Genomic DNA, 22,342 nt, shown 5'->3' with positions numbered 1-22,342 from the left:
AGTGGCCAACTGTTCAAGTTTCCAGTGATATGCAGCCAAATGAAAAAACTGGGTACCAGGGTGGATTTCTTTTTCTTTATAAATTATATACTTTTTTTTTAATTTAAGGACTATTCTTTCATTTTTGGTTTCAAAGTGTCTTTTTTTTTTTAAATGAAATTGTGATCGCAGAAGAAAGTACTTTTAAAGTTCTTATATGCTAAAATGAAAAAGTCAGCTACTCTACATCAATCCTTAAATAAAATTCTTTTCTGGTCTATAAAATCCAAATAGTGTGAGAACCAATGACCTATATAAACATTAGGGTTCTTTACAGATACAAATTTATATGAATCTGGTTAACCTGCATGTTCATTATACTTTAACTTTAATATCAAAGTGATATTACCTAAATGTAGTAGAATTCTTTTTATAATTGTTCTCCACTATAAAGGCAAATACTTTTTTAATAAATGTCTATTCAATCTACCTTGCCTTCAAATTCAAACAGACCCCTGTTGACATAAAGAACAAAAAGAATTAATTTCCTAAATAGAAAAGATATCAATGAAAAGCAGAAGTCATGTAGTTTCCATTAACTAAATATACTTAATTGACTGAAGACATTTAGTAAATAGAAAATTATGTTAAAATAACCAAACATTATTAAAAACGTAGTGACAACAACTATATATAGCATAGTAACGTATGCAAAGAAATTCCTGTTCTATGAGACTTCACATTAAAAATAACGTCACCTTGTGGAAGCAGAAACGAACACTCAGAACACAATTAGGGACTTCCCTGGTGGCACAGTGGTTGAGAGTCTGCCTGCCGATGCAAGGGACACGGGTTCGTGCGCCGGTCCGGGAAGACCCCACATGCCGTGGAGCGGCTAGGCCCTTGAGCCATGGCCCCTGAGCCTGCGCATCCGGAGCCTGTGCTCCGCAACGGGAGAGGCCACAACACTGAGAGGCCCGCGTACCGCAACAACAACAAAAAAAGAATCCGCCTGCCAATGCAGGGGACACGGGTTTGATCCCTGGTCCAGGAAGATCCCACATGCCACGGAGCAACTAAGCCCATGCGCCACAATTACTGAGCCTGCTCTCTAGAGTACGCGAGCGACAACTACTGAGCCTGTGTGCCACAACTACTGAACCCACGCGTCTCGAGCCCGTGCTCCGCAACAAGAGAAGCCACCGCAATAATAAGCCCGTGCACCACAACGAAGAGTAGCCCCTGGTCACCGTGACTAGAGAAAGCCTGCCCACAGCAACGAAGACCCAAAGCAGCCAAAAATAAATAAAATAAATAAATTTATATAAAAAAACACAATTAGACAAAATTACCATCATATTTGGGGGGAGGGTCAATACTTGTACTCCCATACTGTAAGAATCTTATTAACAGTGATTGATAATGAAAGTAAAATCAGCTTTAGAGGATTTGGATGATATTAGACAGAATTCATACAAAGACTCAAATGAAGAACTCCAAAAAAACACAACTAACTTAACTTTCTCTTTCTTTCTTCTCCTATATAGAGTACTTATAAAGTTTTCAGTTTTTTGTGTCTAAAGTTTTTGGAGCTATGCCCTACTGCTCCAAGTATTACTTAAATGTGTATCTTCTGCCTTCCACTTCCTTCTGTGCTCCAGTCTAATTATCTCCTACTTCTTACTTGTACAGTTCCACCTGCATATACTACAGAAAACTCAAACTCAACAAACCTAACACCAAATCCATTAAAATCCATACTGTTCTTTTTCCTATTTTCTGTATATCAATTAATTAATGAGATAGCCATTAATTCATGATAAAGGCTTTGGAATTACTCTGAATCCTTCCATTACTACCAGTATCCAAGAGATAATCAACCACTGTAGATTCCTTCATTTATCTTTCTAATCTATCCCTTACTTTTCTAAACACACTGTCTCTTCTTTAAGTCAAATTTACCACATTTGTTCTAAAGATTGTTTTTCTAAAAATCTCTTGCCTCCCTACTCAATTAAACAGTCTTCGGGCTTATCTAATAATGTCAATTCCTGCTTTAAAGTCTTCTGAGGTTTTACAGTGACTGGAGATTGAGATTAAAACCTTGAAAAGCACATAAAGCAGATCTCAGTCAGTGTGGCTCCTTTACCATCAAACTTCATCTCTCAAAACTACACTTCACCCCTTCACCCATGGTTGCCATGTAGCCTCATTTAGGGAGCCACACTGAAATATACATTGTTCTTTACATTTCCATGCTTTATATATATTCTGCTGTCATAGGCTAGAATGTCCTTACCCACCTAAATTATTAACTCCTAAAATCCTCTGAGACTCAGCTTAAATAAACCAAACACCATGCCAAAACTGAAATTACTTTCTCCCTCATCTTTTTCCTCTAGTACTTTGCGAATACTTCAGAATACTGCAGAATATTCATTGGTTTCTCTCCCCCAACTAAGATGAGTTCCTCAATGTCAAAGCTAATTGCACATTCTTACTACATTTCCAATGCACCTGATATGTACTTAAGAGACAAATAGACAATCCCTACTCTAAATGAAGCTTACTGCCTAATGAAAGTGACAGGTAGCATTCTGGCATAGTATACGGGCAGAGAAAGCTTCCTTGTACTCGAACTGAGATCTGAAGAATTATAAGGAGCTGGGGCAGCAGGGGAAGGATGTGTGAATATAAGAAACTGAAAAGCCAGCAGAGCTGACATACAGAAACCATGTGGAAAGAACAAAATAAGGATGGAGATTAAAAACTGACATTATCATACTAGATCTTATAAACCAAGTTAGAGATTTTCGTCTTCATCTTAAGAATAAGAATTTTTAAAGGGTTTTAAGTAGGAAAGTAACATGACTAGAAAAAGAAACTAGAAGAAAATATAATAACTCTCTGGGTGAAATTATTTCCTTTTTTTCTTCAATAATTTCCTAATTTTTTACAACAAATGTTATTACTTTCTTAAAAGAAAAAAATATTTTAAAGTTTTGAACATCTCAGGAGAGTTATAGTAAATAAAAATCCTAATATAATACTTTTCAGAAACATGTTAATTCTTGATTAATCTCAAATTTTCTTTGCAGTTTTAATTTTCTTTGTTCTAGGAGCCAGAAATGAAAGGATGAATAAAAAAACATATTCATGACTTGAGTTCTCACAAAGATTATACCATCAGGATACAGCGTAGGGAAAAGACATTGAACAGTTATTTAGAAGTGTGCTGAGTGCTGCAAAGGAAAATAATGGACCACTTTGAAAACATATAAGAGAAGTTAATCTACTTAACGAGTTGGGAAAAGAAATATAAAGTTGAGACCCAAATGAAGAAGACTGCCTGTTCCTGATAAGACTGCAAACCAACATAGACTGCTCTTTCCCTCCAAACTAACTTTTGATGTGCTACAAAAATAAGACAGAGGCTGATAGAATTCCTAAAACTACCCTAACATAAATATACCACAATGAAAATCTGTATAAACTATGAGTAAGTCCTGGAGAGACAAAAAGACAGCTAGGTCTCAGTATAGATAAGAACTGGAACCACCAACAGTCAGGGATGGGGTGCAGGGAACAAACAGATTAAAGGAGTCAAAAGGTACCAACTTCTAGTTATGAAAGAAATAAGTCATGCGGATGCAACGTACAGCACGTTGACTATAGTTAACAATACTGTACTGCATATTTGAAAGTTGTAAAAGAGTATATCTTAAAAGTTCTCATCACAAGAAAAATAGAAGTACTGTAACTATGTATGGTGACAGATGTTAACTAGATTTATTGTGGTGATCATTTCACAATACATACAAGTAATCAATATGTTGTACTACTGAAATGAATATAATGTTGTATGTCCATATATATTTTTACTTATGTACACTTATATAATATATATGGTAATTATATACATATAAAGTCATGAATAATTCATTTATAAGTTTATAAGTAACTGCAAACTTCTCATAGTATGGAAAGTTATGCTGAATGACAAATATCTCAAATGCATCCCTTCATATTTTTAGAAAACGTATCAACAATAGTAATTTATATTGCTTACTCATCTGTCTATCTCCATAACTGATGGCTTCTGCCAGCGGGCTCCATCCCTGAGCATTTTTCACCTTTACTGGAGCATTGTGAGCCAAAAGTAAATGGGCACATTCTGAAAAATAAAATGGTGATAACATCAAACATCATGCTATTTTCAGAATCTCTAAATTAAAAAATCATGTAAAAATTCAAGAATCAAGTTAATATAATAGATCTATGATATAAGTACTATACTATAGAGAATTAAATACTTTTTAAAATTCCTCTGTATCTAAACCAGGTTATTTCAGATCCTTAGATTCAAGAAGTATCTATTCTATTACCTGAAAATAAATTGGATCTCTCTGCAAAGAAACTATTATATTCCCTAATAATTGTTCCCAAGGGTATTTTGAGAATGTTTCCATACTATAAAAGACAACCCAAGAAACTCAAGAGTAATTTACCTAAAAATTTCTACTATCTAATAAGACCCAAAAGAGGATTTGTACATCTGCAAGGTCAAATGGAAAGCTCATTATTTATTTCAGGGGAAAAAAAAGTATTTTCAAAAAGAATCACTAATGTTTCCACAAACCCTTATTTTTCAAATTTTATAATTCGTTTATTTCAGAAAAACACCCAAAAGGGACAAAAATTTGTTTATGACTACAAGGACAAATCCAGACAGTCCTTCTAGTAATCAAACAAAGTCTAAGGTATACTTGGCACAGTCACCCACTGAAACTTAAGGGGAACACTGAAGACTGTGCCACAAGTGACAGAATAATTACATATAAGAAAAATCTATGCTCAGGACACAGTTCCCAAACCACTGGATTTTTCTTTTACCTCTTCTTTTTTTTGGGGGGTGGGGGGCCGTGTCCTGCGGCATGCAGGGTATTAGTTCCTGGACCAGGGATCAGGAATTGAACCCACTCCCCCTGCAGTGGAAGCATGGAGTCCTAACCACTGGACTGCCAGGGAATTCCCAACACTGGATATTTTAGGATGCACCGAGGGATCTCTGGCCTCTTGGATCTTGGCTGATAAGTTTAGGGGTGGTGGGTATAAATCATTGCTCTCAACGTTTCCAGTTATTAATGGGAAAATTAATGTACATAGTACTTCATCAATGGATTGTGTGGTTTCAATTGTTTTGTTTATATAGTATTTACTGTTCCCAACTCCAGTGGCTGGGGCATTTCCAACATTTAACACTGAGGATACTTAGTAATCTGAACCAAGTCTTAAAATAAGAACATAATATATGACAACATGAATAAAAGTTTTCTACAAAAGAAAAAAAAAGTCTAAGGCATAGACACTTGTATACATTGAGGAAATTTGTTTTTAATTCAAAATAAAAAGCATATTAACAGGCAGAAAAACATTTGAAACCAAGGCTCATGGGAAATTTAGGATGGCTATCCAACCTAAATTCCCTAAATGAATGATTCATTCACTCAATCAGTCTTTTAGCAAATATTTACCAAGTGCCTATTATATGCCAATTCTAAGTACTAGGTCCTGGATATAAGTAGTGAGAAGAAAGATAAGATCTTGCTATCAGAGAGCTCCAATATTAAAATATAATTAAGTAAACTAATAAATAAAAAAAGATAATGATAAGTGCTCTGAAGGAAATAAAGGTGTTATGACAGTTGTAATGTAATGCAGGTGAGCTGAGGTGGAGGAAGAATGACACTGTTTTAGCACTATTCCTAGTAATAGAAGGAATATCTACATTAGCAGGAAATTATATTAGAATAAAGTAAAATAAATACAGAAATTTCACAAAGGTGTTTAAGAAAGTCTGCTACAGCTTCCCTGGTGGCGCAGTGGTTGAGAGTCTGCCTGCCGATGCAGGGGACACAGGTACCGCAAAAAAAAAAAAAAAAAAAAAAAAAAAACAACTTAGTGGCAGTAATAGTCGGATAACTTAAAATTATGTTTCCTAATGTGATACAATATAAAGTTCATATGCCTCTGCAGTATTCTTTCCAGAAATGTTTAACCTGAATCTAATCAAGCATCGATACTTAATTTTTGATTCATAGAAAAAACAGAGTATAAGGAACAAGTTAAATAACATTATGAGAAAATAATCAGGCAAAACTAAGATGGGAGACATTCTACAAATTAACTGGGGAAGACACTTCAAAAAGGTACAAAGGAAGGGGGAAAAAAGGTGGGCAAACTTTTCTAGATTATCTGAAACAAACAACCAAATGTAATGAGTGAATCCCAATCAGATCTTGATTCAATATAAAACACCTATAAAAGACATTTTTCGAACAACTGGAGAAATTTAAATATGGATTGGATATCAGATATTATAACAATATTATTATCTTTCTTAGGTGTGATAATGATATTGTGGTCATGATAGACAATGTCCTTATTCTTAGAGATGCATGCTGAAGTATTTGGTGGTAAAATGTCATGATGCTTACATCTAGTTTGCAAATGTTACAGCAAAAACAGTAAAAAAAAAAAAATATATATATATATATACACATATAAAACACTAAGATAAAGAGAAAAATACAGCAAATATGATAAAATGTGAACAGTTATTGAAGCTAGGTAGAGAGTATTTGAATGCTCATAGTGATAATATTTCAGTTTCTCTGTATATCTGAAATTATTCATAATAAAGCATTGAAAGAAAAAAATGAATAAAAAAGACAAATATTAAAAACAAGAATGAATTTAAGGGCTTCCCTGGTGGCGCAGTGGTTGAGAGTCCACCTGCCGATGCAGGGGACACGGGTTCATGTCCCGGTCTGGGAGGATCCCACATGCCGCGGAGCGGCTGGGCCCGTGAGCCATGGCCACTGAGCCTGCGTGTCCAGAGCCTGTGCTCCGCAACGGGAGAGGCCACAACAGTGAGAGGCCCACATACCGCAAAAAAAAAAAAAAGAATGAATTTATGTCATCCCAATAGACTGAAAGAAATGTCTACACTGCACTGCTAAATCATATATCTGCTCAATGGAAAAGTATATTATGATCACATGTTTTTATAAAGGAATAAATAAAAACTACACATATGAATGTGTGTTTAGATACATACACACATATTTGTATATAATAATAAGCATGGAGAAGAGTATGGAAGAATATCTAGCAGGCTGTTAACACGGGTTACCATGTTTAATGGGAGAAGGGGGTTAATAAGGAGAGAAGATGATAGAGAGACCAGCTAAAAATAATTTTTTTAATATATAAATAAATAAAATGGACCCTCTAGAAGACCTAAATAGACATTTCTCCAAAGAAGACATACAGATGGCCAACAAACACATGAAAACATTAACATCAGTAATTATTAGAGAAATGCAAATCAAAACCACAATGAGGTATCACCTCACACCGGTCAGAATGGCCATCATCAAAAAATCTACAAACCATAAATGCTGGAGAGGGTGTGGAGAAAAGCGAACCCTTTTGCACTGCTGGTGGGAATGTAAATTGATACAGCCACTATGGAGAACTGTATGGAGGTTCCTTAAAAAACTAAAAATAGAACTACCATATGACCCAGCAAACCCACTACTGGGTGTATACCCCGAGAAAACAATAATTCAAAAAGACACACGCACCCCAATGTCCACTGCAGCACTATTTACAATAGCCAGGACATGGCAGCAACCTAAATGTCCATCGACAGATGAATGGATAAAGAAGATGTGGTACATATATACAATGGAATATTACTCAGCCATAAAAACGAAATTAGGTCATTTGTAGTAATGTGGATAAACCTAGAGTCTGTCATACAGAGTGAAGTAAGTCAGAAAGAGAAAAACAAATATCGTATATTAGCGCATATATATGGAATCTAGAAAAATGGTACTGATGAACCTATCTGCAGAACAGGAAAAGAGGTGCAGAAGTAGAGAACAGACTTGTGGACACAGAGGGGGAAGGGGAGGGTGGAACGAATTGAGAGTAGCATTGGCATATATACACTACCATGTGTAAAACAGATAGCTAGTAGGAGCTGCTGTACAGCACAGGGAGCTCAGCTCAGTGCTCTGTGATGACCTAGAGCGTTGGGATGGTGGGGGTTGGGGGGTGCGGGGTGTGAGGGAGGCTCAAGAGGGAGGAGATATGGGGATATATGTATACGTATAGCTGATTCACTTTGTTGCACAGCAGAAACTAACACAACACTGTAAGGCAATTATACTCCCCCCCAAAGGAAAAAAATCGAAAAAATAAATAAATTAATTAAATGGACACTCTCCTAAAGAAACCTACCAGGGGGTTTTATGTAAATATGTGTTTGTATGCATAAATAAAGAAGTTGGGGAACATGAACATGGATAGATATCTACAGACTTTGTATTTCATGATAAACTTTTGAGTGAAAGGAAAAACATGGCAAAGTACTACATGCAGTGATTCAACTTCTGTAAAAACAAACCAAGCCCCTGTATTACAAGGAGGAAGGTGTGCAAGGATGCCCACTAGGCTATTAATGTTAATTACATCAGAAAAAATGTAGGAGAGATGATGTTTTTTATATACATCTTTATATTGTATTATTTCAATTGTTTCATCAAGCATGTATTAATAACCTAAAAATCATTAAAGAAAAAATTTTAGTTTAAAAATATTAAGAAGGAAGATGCACAACAGTATCTAAAGCAATATGCCAATTGCGTAAACTAAGGTATAGAACTGGTATGATTTATATATACGTTAAAGATGTCAACCGTTTTCTCATACGCCACAGACCTTGCCACAGGCCTTTCGCTCACATCACAACTCAACTGATGTAGAAATGAGCAACTAATGAAAAGCCAGAAAATCATAGGTATGCCATGATCTCTGACCTAGTCTCATACATTAAAAAAAAAAAAAAACTGGAACAATCAAATGCTCTCTCTCAGCAACTGTAACAATGAATAAGAAAAAAAGGTAGTTAACAACCAGGCAGTAAGGCTTAAAAATGCACAAATGTGCCACAAAGAAGTTATGACTTGAGGAGTCTAAACAAAATGAAAATATGAGAAACAGAAATCACATATAAATATACCAGAGCTATACAGGTGACAAAATATAGAGAGTGAATGGGATAAATAGGACAGCTGGGAACAAAACAGAATATTCAGAGAGACCCTTATGAAAGTGAAAAATCATACTAATTCTAGACTTATTTCAGAAAAAAAATGGAAAACTGCCGTTCCAAAAAAGACTGAGAATAAATTAAAAGTTGTAGCAACTGGTTTGAAGAATTTTTGTGATGTCTAACCAAAAGGATAAGAATTAAAGGTTAGTTTTCTAGTTCACCTCCTGAAGATTCCTGAAATCTTTTAAGTATAATGTTTTTCTCCATTTCACTTCAAATCCATAGTTGAAAAACTTGCCAGCCAACATGGCGAACATGGTCAATAGACTCAGAAATTCAGAAAAAATCAGACTTCATGGTGAAAAATAAGGTTATTCAGTAGGTTAAGATGAGTGACAGATGTAAATAAAGGTGTACAAGTCATAGGGTATCTCTCTTTAATTCAGTCAACAAATATCTGAATACCCTGGGAATTTTTACTGTGTTTACAAAAAAGTATACAAACAGAAAGTGCCCTTCAACAGTGAAGTCACTAAAGGCATAGTATATCTCTAAAGGAGAAGATAAAAGTGGCACAGATTCAATAATGGTATAATGTAAAATTGCTTTACAGAATTAAGTATAAGGTCGATGTTTTATCTTCCACTACATATTTCAATCTCACTCCTATGCAACCAAATATCAAAAATATTAAAAGGTCAAAAAGAAAAAAGCAAAAAAGAGTATTCAACTGGAAAAATATAAATGGAAAATTATAAATTGATCATTATATTAATGGCTGTACGTACTCTACATGAAAAAGACTCAGGAAGAGCAAATACTGACATTATTTGCAGATCCTGAATCATCTAACCAAGTGTTTCCCAAAATATGTTCCACAGAACTCTAGTTTCTCAAGATACTTGTGAAAAAGAGAAAATACCAAATAACTATGGGAACAATGACTCTATATCCAACAGAAGGCTCCAATTCAGAAGGTCACAATGAATATTAGCATATCAAAAGTTCTAAGAAGGTCCACAATAAAGAAAACTGCTTAAAACTTATTAACTCACTATTTTCCGATCAATTTGACCTGGAAACACTATTTTCCTCTAAAAACTTATCAATATCCAATGAAACTAATTCTGTGAAACACATTTTGGATAGGCTGATACAATCCTATGATGAAACCTAACAATACCTCTACTGAAAATTAGAACACTTAGACCTAGGATGGTAGATATGTTTAATTTCATATTCGAATCCTGGTAAATCCATATTTACTATTAAAGTGCTAAATTTAGAAGAGTAATCAGACTTGGCATCAAATTAACTATATTTTCCACAAAAACAGGAGGAAAGCACAATGCATGTTAGCTAACTTTGATTTAGACCATTTCCTTTTTTGAATGGTTCACAGTGAAAAGAGAGCAAGGCAATTCATAATAATTAGGAATCCAGGCTCTGGAACAAGATACTCCAAGTTCAAGTCAAAACTCTGCTACTTTACCCTAGGAAAGTTGCTTAACTTCTCAGAGCTAACTTTTTCATCTGTAAAATAGGAATAATAATAGTATCTTCCTCACATGATTGTTGTGTTAAATGAGTAAACATACATAAAGCACTAAAAAAAGCATCTAGCATATTGTAAATGAATACATTCCCGTTATTTTCTAAAGTTCTGATCGAATGTTCTTTGAAAGAAAGCATAAGTTTTAACTGGTCAAATTTAGCTAACTATATCTGGTATCTTTTCACCAAGGTAGCTATACTAAAGATGACTATCATTGTCTGCCCTGCCAATATTCCTGATAAACATTCTTCCTCTGTATTCCTGATTTCCTCTTCTACTCCCAACTCTCACCCAAAGCCAGCCAAGCTAAAGCTAACTTCACATGAGTAAATATATATCCCAAAGTCAATTCATGAGATTGCCAGTCACTCATCACTGTGACTTGGCTCGACATGAACTAGACCAATCAAACTTTTTGTTCAGAAATTCAGGAACCTAAGAAACTGAACTACTTGGTGGAGAACACTGAAATCAGAAAGCCTTGAAGGTTTAGGAACCTAGAACAGTTATTTTGGGTCATGGTCAATTTCACTAAACAGAAAAATCCATCAAGAAAAGGGAGAAAATATATATATATATATATATATATATATATATATATATATATATATATATATATATATATATAAAGAAAGAACAGCAGATGCACCATAAGAGACAGACAGATGATAGATGATTGATAGTTGGACAGACAAATAGATGGATAGATATACATATCCGAAGGGAAGGAAGGAGGAAGGTTGCGGTGGGGGGGCGGGGGGAGGAGGGAAGGAGGGAGGGAGGGAGAGAAGAAGAAGGGAAGGGAGGGAGAGAGAGAGAAAGGAAGGGAGGAAGGACAGAGGGAGAGAGGAAGGGAGAAAGGATGGCTGATCTTCCGGACTGTCTTGGTTACTACTCTTCCTGAGACACAGCTAGTCCCCATAGCTTGAATTTCTATAATATGCAGCACCTTAATGAATCTCTCTTTACTTAAAAGTTACTTGACTGTTCCTTGTAAGAAGGAGAAAAAAATAGCATAACTAAATAAAGAAATAAAGATTTGAGCCCCCAGTTTATGTAGTATTAAATTTCCTACAAATCATATGCTTTACCTAAGCACAAGAACTTAAAACCAAACCAACAAAAGAATTTTTTTCAACAAAGCAAGTTCTAGTAACATCCTTCAGATCATCATACATTCAAATGTTTACAGTAACAGCCACATTACACTATATAACAATAGATGTTCATAATGATACAGCTAGATCATCAGAAAAGTGTTAACAAAAATTAATTAACCTGTTTAAAAATTCAAGAGTATACGTTTTCCAAAGTTTTTTATCAAACACATCCAAAATTTAAAAATCTAGCACTCAAAAGGTTGCCAATCAGCTATCTGGAATCCTCACTTTCCAGGGTTATTGGGAATCCAAATAACTAAGACTTATTGCATCTAGGAATAGCCTTAAAAAGTAGATCTTTTAAATCACCTGTCTATGAGTTGTTGCTTTCCTTTTTTCTTTTTGGAGAATAGGTAAGTACTAACTTTTTATTATCATCTACCATAAAAAATCTAGACTTATGAGTTTAGATATATAAAATAGTCCATATTAAAGAATCTTATAAAACTCTTTGAATATTAAAAGTATTACAGTAATTAATAAAACTTAATATTTGGAAACAAGAGTCTCCTGAAATTATACTTCCTTGATAAAATAACCAAGAAAAAAAAAAGGCATAAGATTAGCACAAGACTCCCACTAACTCTTTGAAAAAAGTGCTATGAAAAATGAGAAAGTATTTGTGTTTTTTAATATACTGAATCCTAAACTCAATTAGCACATCAAATAATCAGGTGAATTTTTTAAAACTCAAAACATAAAACTCATCTTAAAATATTTAAACTGACTATACATGAGTGAAGTTAAACAAAAAAAGAAAATATTTACTAACCTTTATTTCCTAACATCACAGCAAGATGTAAAGGAGTGTTTCCTAAAACAAAAGCAAAAATAAATTAAATTAGTGTAGAAACATCAGAAAAATTATTTTAAGGTGGTTTCAGCTCCTTCAGAAATTTCACTGACAAATTTAAGCAAAAATAATGTGACCACAAAATGATCCTGCTTATGTGGCAAAGTGAGGGTCAGAGGATGCCATGCTTTCTAAACACAAGGTATCTTACTCCTCCTCCCCCCACCTCCCGTAAAAGATACCCATTTTGCTTTTGGGATTTCTTCTCCAAACAGATGTCAGATTCCTTTGCTGCTAATTTCTCTATTATATCAATCTTTGTGCATTCAGCACACAATTTAAGTACCTTACTATATATATACTCATCCTTGCTCATAAATATCAATAAGACCCAATCCCAGTCCTCAAGTTTTAATAAATAAAAGAAAATGAAAACACTAACTGGAAAAAATATATGCACCCCCATGTTCATTGCAGCGTTATTTACAACAGCCAACATATGGAAACAAGCAAAGTGTCCATCAACAGATGAATGGATAAAGAAAATCAGTGTGTATGTGTACACACACACACACACACACAGTGGAATATTATTCAGCCATTAAAAAAAAGAATAAAATCTTGCCATCTGTAACAACAGAGATGGACCTTGACGGTATTATGCTAAGTGAAATAAGTCAGATAAAGACAAATATTGTATTATCTCATTTACATGTGGAATCTTTTAAATACATATGTATACTGAGAATGAACTGGTGGTTGCCAAAGGTGGAGAATGGGAGGGTAGGAAAAATGGGTGAAGAGAATCAAAAGGTACAAACCTTCAGTCAAAAAAATGTCATAGGGATGTAATATACAGCATGACTATTATTATACTGCATGTTAGAAAGTTGCTAAGAGTAGATCTTAGAAGTTCTCATCACAAGAAAAAAAATATTTTGAACTATGTATGGTGATGGATATTAACCAGACTTCCTGTGGTAATCATTTCACTATATACAAACATGAAATCATTGTTATACACTTGAAAGTAATAAAATGTTGTATGCCAATTATACTTCAATTAAAAAAAAAGTATTTTGCAAAGGTAAACAATTTCTTCTGTCTCAAAATGCTAAATCCTAGGTGGGTCTGTAGAAGATACACATTTTCTGTTTTACTAAAAACAGTACCTTGTTATTCTAAACATTTATTTTGTTTCTGATCAGCTCCAGAAAAAAAGAAAAGAAATCCACATGTATAAGTATAAATTTCCAATTTGATTGGTCTAGAATAAGATCGTCTTCCACCTTTTCTAAATATTGAACTATTTTCATAAGTTTGCATTCACATTCTATGACAATTTATCAAAACCAAAAAGCAGTCATAAAAAGTAAACAAACTTGTTGACAAATTGGTGCCAGAAACAAAAGCTCAACACTATGCCAAAACCAAAGCCTTTACTTCAGACTATCATTCTTAATTCCCACCTCTTTTCTAGTTTAAGCTCTCATCACCTTACCTGAATATCTACTGCAACAACCTTCAAGTCTCCCTGCCTCAAGTTTTGCCCCATTTCAATCTCCTCTCTGTATTGGAATAATAATTTTAAAACAAAAACCTGACCATGTTACAGTTCCACTTAAAAGGCTGGAAGTGGTCCATATTTTATCCTTAACATGGCATAAAAGGTTCTTGAGATATGTCCTTACCTACCTTTCTTCTCCTATTTTCTTCCTTACCCTGTATTTCACCTGAACTGCATGCAATAAATTCTCCAATAAGCCAGGTTCTCGATATTCTACACACATTTTATTAATCCTCCCTAAATATTCCTTCCCGATCTGCCTGGCAAGTTAATACTCACCTTTTAGGGTTTAGCTCAAACATCACCTATTCACTGAAGTCTTCTCTAGACAATCAGATGTCCCTCTGCACTGCTCCCAAAGCCCTCTATACCTATCTTTTTATTGCAGCACTTTTCACACTAAACTGTACTTTTAATTTTTTGTGTAAACATCTGTCACCTTCATTAGACATTAACCTCAGGATAACTAGATACATATTTTGTTCATTTATGTATATGAAATGCTTCCAATACACATCTTACATTCAAAATAGTTAATAAGCATTCATAATGAAGGCACAAGAAAAAGTTCTGACTATAGAAACAAACCTTAAAAATATCAAATAGTTACAGAAACCTGATCACTAAAACGCAACAGGCATTACCTTAGGCAAGGGTTGCAAACTCAAATGTTTCCATAATTAAGTAATGTAATTGTAAAACTTTTGGTGTTATTTTTCCTAAATGTTTACACGAATACACTTGTAAAACCATCTAGCCCTGGAGTTTCCTTTGAGTGAACATTTTTATTATGGATTCATTGTCTTTAATAGTAACAAGAGTACTTATGTTTTCTAATTCCTTTTTGTGTGCATTTTGACAAATTAAATTTTTCATGGATTCTGTCCATGTCATATAAATTGTCACCTATTGTCATACATTTTGTTCACAATATCCATGATTTTTTAATGACATTAAAATTTATGCAGATGCCCCACTTTTCATTCACATTTGTTACTTGTGTTTTTTCTTTGATCAGTCTGAGGTTTATTAATTTTATGCACTTTTTTAAAGAACAAAGTTTTGGCATGTTGCTACTTAATGTCTGTTTTAATTCAATAATTCTTGCTCTTTTATTACTTCTTTTCTTCTATGTTATTTGGGTAAAATAGACTCAACTTGGGAAATTAAGCAAGTTAAGTTGTTCTTTTTCTAATTTCTTGAAATAGATTCTTAAATGCTGGATTTTTTTACCATTTCTTAGTATATTTACCTTTTTATTAATAATTTCTAGTTTACTTGCACTGTGATCAGAGAACAGACTCAGTATAATCTCAATGTGAAACATGTTGAGAGTTGCTTTATGGTCAAGTTTGGTCAATTTTTGTAAATGTTTTCTGTAACTTTGAAAAGAACATGTATCCTAAGGGTTTTGGGTACAGCATTTCATATAAACCTACTAGATCCAGTTTGTGTTGTTCATATCTTTTATATCCTTATTGGTTTTTTGTCAGCTTGTTTAAGAAAGAAGAATCTTAAAAATATCCCACTGTAATTGGGGGTTTCTATGTCTTCTTGTACTTCTAGGAACTTTGCTTGATATATTTTCAGCTATGTTACTAAGTACAAATCAAATCCTTATACTTTCCTAGTTCAACAAATGATTTTCATCTTGAAGCACCTCTATCTCAGATGTTTTCTGCTTTAAAACCTACTATGATGTTAATATAACTATTCCAAATTTTTTGATTGATATTTACATGAAATATATTTTTCACTCCTCTCACTTTCAATTTTTACATATTGTTATATTTCAGATGTGTTTCCAACTGTATGTAGTTGGGTGTTTTTTCATACAGTAAGACGATATTTGTCTTTTAACCAGAGCATTTAATCCAATTTCATATGTTATACTTACTGATATTATTGGAGTTTAAGTCTACCATCCAGCTTTGTGCTTTCTATTTGTCCTGCTGGTTCCATGTTCCTTTTTCTCATCTTTCTTACCTTCTTCTAAATTGATTGTTTTCATTATTCTATTTTGTTTTTTTATCTGTGGATGGAAGGTATATATTTTTTTATTTTACTATTCTTTTAGTAGTTATCCTAGAGATGCACTGTCCCATATGGTAGCTACATGTGGTTACCGAGCATTTGAAATGTGGCTAGTCTGAACTGAGATGTGCCACAAGTGGGATTTTGAAGACTTAGTATCAAAAACAAGAATGTAAAATATCTCAATAATATTTTATATTGATCATCATGTTAAAATAATGTTTTGGATATTTTAGGTTAAGTAAAATGTAGTATTTAAAATTAATTTCACCTACTTCTATTTTATGTGGCTATTAAAAAACTTAGTTATAAATGTGGTTTGCATTGGCTTTCTATTAGACAGCACAGCTCTAGAGTTTACAAATATGCATCCTTGATTTATCAAAGTCTAATGTTAAATGGCACATTCCCTTCTTGAGAGCAAGTCATTGACCTTAGAACACTAACTTCATTCCCTCCATCCAGATTTATATGCTGTTATCTAGTGCTATGAGTCTTTATTTGTACCTTATAGAAGCAATATTCATTTAAGATTTCTTACCACTTTTATTGCTCTTCATTCCTTCCTACCTCTCTAGCCTTCCATTAGAATCATTTTTTTTCTATCTGAAACACATTCTTCAGTATTTCTTTTAGTGGTGGTCTGATAAGTGAATTCTCTTAGGTTTTTAATTGTAAATGTTTATTCAACTTCGAAGGATATTGTACAGGGTATACAATTCTTGATTGGCTGTTATTTTCTTCAGTATTCTATGTAGTCTTATGGTTTTCTTTTTTGTTGAGAAGTCAGCTGTAGGAATTTCTACTGATCCTTTTCAAGTAATGTGACTTCTCTGGCTGCATTTAAGATTTTTTTTTCAGCCATTTCACTCCAATGTGGAATCCTTTTTTTATTCTACTTGCGTTGGACTTCTTAAATCTCTGAATTGGTGTCTTTCATCAACTTTGGAAAATTCTCAGCAACTGTCTCCTCAAATAGTGCTTTAGCCCCATATTCTCTCTCTTCTCTCCTGGGATTCAATTAGCATAGAACTGCTCTTATCATTTTTAATTTTTAAAAAATTTCTTTCCCCTTTTCATTGTAGATATTTTCTCCTGACATATTTCCAAGATCATGAGTTCTGTCTTCTTCAGGCTCTAAACTGTTATTAAGCCCATTTATTTAGTTTTTAATTCAGTTATTATATATTTCCATTTGGAAATTTCCATTGAATTATTTTCCAAATATGTTACTTCAATTTTCATAGTTTCCAGTTCTCCACTAAAATATTCAACCTTGTCTCTCATCCCCAAGAACATAATAAACATTGTTATTTAAAATCTCTGTCCATACAAACTACTATACATAAAATAGATAAACAACAAGGTCCTACTGTATAGCACAGAGAGCTATATTCAATATCTTGTAAAAAACTACAATGGAAAAAAATCTGAAAAGGAATATATATATATGTATAACTGAATCACTTTGCTGTATACCAGAAACTAACACAACATTGTAAATCAACTATACTTCTATTAAATAAGTAAATAAATAAAAAATAAAGTCTGTCTAGTAATAATTATAATAAATGAAGCTCTGATGGCTCTGTTTCTCTTATTGCTTCTCTCTGGTTCTCATTCATGTTGTCTTGTTTTCCTATAATGCTGGTCATCTTTAATTGTATGTTGAACATATTTAGTTAACTCCTTCTGCAAAAATCTTGAAGCCTAAGAAACAAATTCTACAGAGCCTTTTATTTGCTTCTGACATGTGGCTGGGGGTACTAGACTAATCCAGGGATTGACATTTTTTTTCTGGCCCTCACAAATGACTCAAAGCTATGCTTCAACCTATATCAGAGCTGATTTACCTGCAGTTCAACCTTATTCCTAAGCTGCAGCTCTTCAAGTTTCCATCCCCAAAAGCAGCAGGTTTAACAGATACCCCACACCTGGTAGGCCCTGACCTCTATCTTTTGTCCTTTTAGCTCACCAAGGCTGTCAAAAGTACCGCTCAGCCTCTTAACTGCTTCTTCTGGATTCACAAAAGCTGCTGGGGAAAAATAACCTCAAATGTTAGGTTTGCATCTTTGGATTTCCATCTTCTGCCAGATCTTGGCCCAGTATTCCTTCCTACCTCATTAGATCTCCAATGCCCTTAAAGTAGAATATTTTATTCTTATTGCCCTCTAAAGAAGAGTTGTCCTCATTATCTAGTTCATTACTAGAGGCAGAAATTCTACTTTGATTTTATGTGTTAACTTTTCTCCATCTTCATTAATAATTTGCTTTCTACTTTTTATACTTTTTTGATTAGTGCATAAAGATGCAATACTTTTATAAGTGCTAATGATCATAACTTCTATCAAAATATAATTACTCTCTTAGCACTTTTAAATCATTTTTACCTCAAATTCAATTTTATTAGCAATTAATCTTGAGGATTCATAGCTTTCTTTTCTTTACCATTGACTCAACAATAAAATTTCCATTTTTCACTCTTCTCCTTCAAGTATGTGTGAAAGTCCTTTTCTTCCCTTTTAGTTAGTAGATGTCATTGTTGTTACTTTTGGAATTTCTTCACTACTCCTTTCTCTTAGTAACAAATGCCATACCTTAAGTACATGAACCAGGGAAGACACATGACACAAACCCAACTAGTCTGATACCTAATTAGAAAATTGTTTCAGGGAAGGGCACAATTCCCACCTGGGTCAAGGTTCTTTTCTGCAATTTTTTTTTGTACTTGAGCCAGTGAGGAAAACTGTCTCTTGCCATTGGAACCTTAGTACTTTAAGGTTCTGAGTACGAGACTGCATATTCTCTACCATATAGATTAGCAGGTCTCAATCAGGGACAATTTTATCCCCCAGAGGATATGTGGCAATGTCTGGCACATTTTTGGTTGTCAAAACTGGAGAGTGGGGGGTGCTAATGGCATCTAGAGGCCAGGGATGCTACTAAATACCTATAGTGCACAGGATAGCTTCCCACCACACAGAATCATCCAGCACAAAATGTCAAGTGTAGAGGTTGAAGAACTCTGACAGAAGAAAGCCCAACTGCAAGAGGGAAGAATTAAATTCTACGTAACACCAGATCTAACAAATTGTACAATACCCGCCCCGCCGCCAACAAAAGTCCTGATGATACTGCAGGAAATCTGGATACAATCATGTCACTATTGTCTCCTACCCTATCATCTTCAGTTATATGAATCAATAAATACTTCGGGGCTTAAACTAGTTTGCAATGAGTTTCTATCACTTGTAAATCCAAGAATCATTACTAACATAATATGGGAATATAAAGCTTTATTTGGCACAATCATACTTTTGGAGACTTCTGTTTTTTAAGTCCTGTGGCTTTGCTTTTCTACTTTTTTTTTTTAATGTGGACTTTTAAAATTCATCTTCCACAATAACAGATTATAGATTTTAAATTCTATTTATAGCAAACTAACACTTTTTAGAACACATTTTAAAACTCATACTTATCTAACACTCAAAGTAAAAAAGTAAACTATACTTTTGATTCCCATTACAACAAATGAAGATGTCTGGACTTTTTTTTACTGAGGTATAGTTGGTGTATAACACAATGATTCACAATTTTAAAGGTTATATTCCACCTATAGTTATTTTAAAATATTGGCTATATTCCCTGTATTATTATCCTTGTAGCCTATTTATTTTATACATGGTAGTCTGTACCTCTTAATCCACTACCCTCTTCTTGTCCCCCTTTCCCTCTCCCCATATCTATATCTGCGACTCTTCTGTATATCTGTGACTGTTTCTTTTCTGTTATATTCACTAGTCTATTTTACTTTTTATATTCCACATATAAGTAATATCATATAGTATTTGTCTTTCTCTGACTTATTTCACCTAGCACAATACCCTCCAAGTTTATCAATGTTGTTACAAATGGCAAAATTCCATTCTTTTTTATGGCTAATACTCCATTGTATGTAAACCACATCTTCTTTATCCATTCTTCTGTTGATGGACACTTAGGTCGCTTCCATATCTTGTCAATTATAAAGAATGTTGCTATGAACATTGGGGTGCATGTATCTTTTTGAATTACTGCTTTCAGCTTTTTTCAGATAAATACCCAAGAGAGGAATTGCTGGGTCATATGGTAGTTCTATTTTTAGTTTTTTGAGAAAACTCCATACTGTTTTCCATGGTGGCTGCACCAATTTGCATTCCTACCAACAGGGTACTAGGGTTCCCTTTTCTCCATATCCTCATCAACATTTGTTATTTGTGGTTTTTTTAAATTAATTTTTATTGGAGTATAGTTGTTTTATTATTTGTGTTCCTCATGATGATAGCCATTCTGACAGGTGTGAGGTGATATCTCATTGTGATTTTAATTTGCATTTCTCTGATGATTAAACAATGTTGAACATCTTTTCATGTGCCTGTTAACAATCTGTATGTCTTCTTTGGAAAACTGTCTATTCAGATCTTCCGTCTCATTTTTCAATTGGGTTTTTTTTGATGTTGAGTTATATGAGTTGTTTATATATTTTGGATATTAACCCCTTGTTGGTCAGATCACTTGCAAATATTTTCTCCCATTCCACAGGTTGCCGTTTCATTTTGTCAATGGTTTCCTTTGCTATGCAAATGCTTTCAGGTTTAATTAGGTCCTGTTTGTTTATTTTTGCTTTTTTTTCCTTTGCTTTAGGAGACAGATCCAAAAAAAACTGCTACTATTTATGTCAAAGAGTGTTTTGCCTATGTTTTCTTCTGAGAAGCTTTATGATTTCTGGTCTTACATTTATGTCTTTAATCCATTTTGAGTTTATTTTTGTATATGGTGTTAGAGAACGTTCTAATTTCATTCTTTGACATGTAGCTGTCCAGTTTTCCCGGCATCACTTATTAAAGAGACTGTCTTTTCTCCATTGTATATTCTTGCCTCCTATGACAAAGTCATAGATTAATTGACCATAAGTTCGTGGGTTTATTTCTGGGCCCTCTATTCTCTTCCATTGATCTACATGTCTGTTTTTGTGCCAGTACCATACTGTTTTGGTTACTGTAGCTTTGTAGTACAGTCTGAAGTCAGGGAGCATGATCCCTCCAGCTCTGTTCTTCTTTCTCAAGATTGCCTTTGCTAATCAGGGTCTTTTGTGTTTCCATACAAATTTTAGAATTATTCATTCTAGCTCTGTGAAAAATGCCCTTAGTATTTTGATAGGGATTGCACTGAGTCTGTAGACTGCTTTCGGCGGTATAGCAGTTTCAGCAATATTAATTCTTCCAATCCATGAACATGATGTATCTTTCCATCTGTTTGTGTCATCTTCAATTTCTTTCATCAGTGTCTTATAGTTTTCCTAGTACAGGTCTTTAACCTCTTTAAGTATGTTTATTCCTAGGTATTTTATTCTTTTTGATGCAATTGTAAAGAGTTCAGTACTTTTATGTCTCCTCTAGCTCCATTTTTGTTTCACTAATTTAATCAGTGGTTATAAACCATTTCCTTACCCATTATAGATTACATGTCTCTCAAAATTTGAAGCAGATTGTTTTTTTGGGGTTTTTATTGGGGGGGGTTGGAAATTTGCTCTCAGGATTATAATCATATTTGCTTTAATTTTTAGACTTATCTATGGTATATTTAACTGGCTTAAAATTCATTATCAGTCCTTTTTGGACATGTCTCCTTTCTTGGGTTAGTCATTTAACCCTTCCAACCTGAGATACTTCTTTGAATAATATTTTTCAGGAATGATATCATGATGGTTGGTCTATTTTCTAGAATGTTACTATTGCTTTCACAAATGAATACTTGGCTAGAAAGAATTCTACAGTTGGCAGATGGTGTATCAAGTATGTTCTAACATTGGCGAGGTCTGAGGCCAAATTGATATACATTTTAGTTCAATATTATAGTAATCTGTGCTTTTTACTTGTATATATGTAGGATTCATTCGATTTTAAAATAGCACGAAGAGGGAATTCCCTGGTAGTCCAGTGGTTAGGACTCTGCACTTTCACTGCCAAGGACCCGGGTCCAATCCCTGGTCGGGGGAACTAAGATCCCACCAGCCACGCTGCTCGGGCAATTAAAAAAAAAAAAAATAGCGTGAAGATATGCAGATCTCTTTTCATTAATTTTCCCTGGA

The 22,342-nt window shown here is 33.9% G+C and overlaps 1 protein-coding gene across 1 annotated transcript in view; it reads right to left on the bottom strand.

Moving 5' to 3' along the window:
* Positions 1 to 22,342, bottom strand: part of ANKRD13C (ankyrin repeat domain 13C) — an 80,897-nt gene that overhangs the window by 43,380 nt on the left and 15,175 nt on the right. The window contains exons 2-3 of the mRNA XM_081214314.1: positions 12,591 to 12,632; positions 4,049 to 4,153 (exon numbers count right to left, since the gene is read on the bottom strand). Coding sequence (XP_081070440.1) covers positions 4,049 to 4,153; positions 12,591 to 12,632 — 147 coding nt within the window. The remainder of the gene's footprint in view (positions 1 to 4,048; positions 4,154 to 12,590; positions 12,633 to 22,342) is intronic.

This window comes from Mesoplodon bidens (genome assembly GCF_964165515.1).
Source record: "Mesoplodon bidens genome assembly, chromosome: 2".
NCBI lineage: Eukaryota > Metazoa > Chordata > Mammalia > Artiodactyla > Ziphiidae > Mesoplodon > Mesoplodon bidens.
This window is presented reverse-complemented; position numbering and strand designations above follow the sequence as displayed.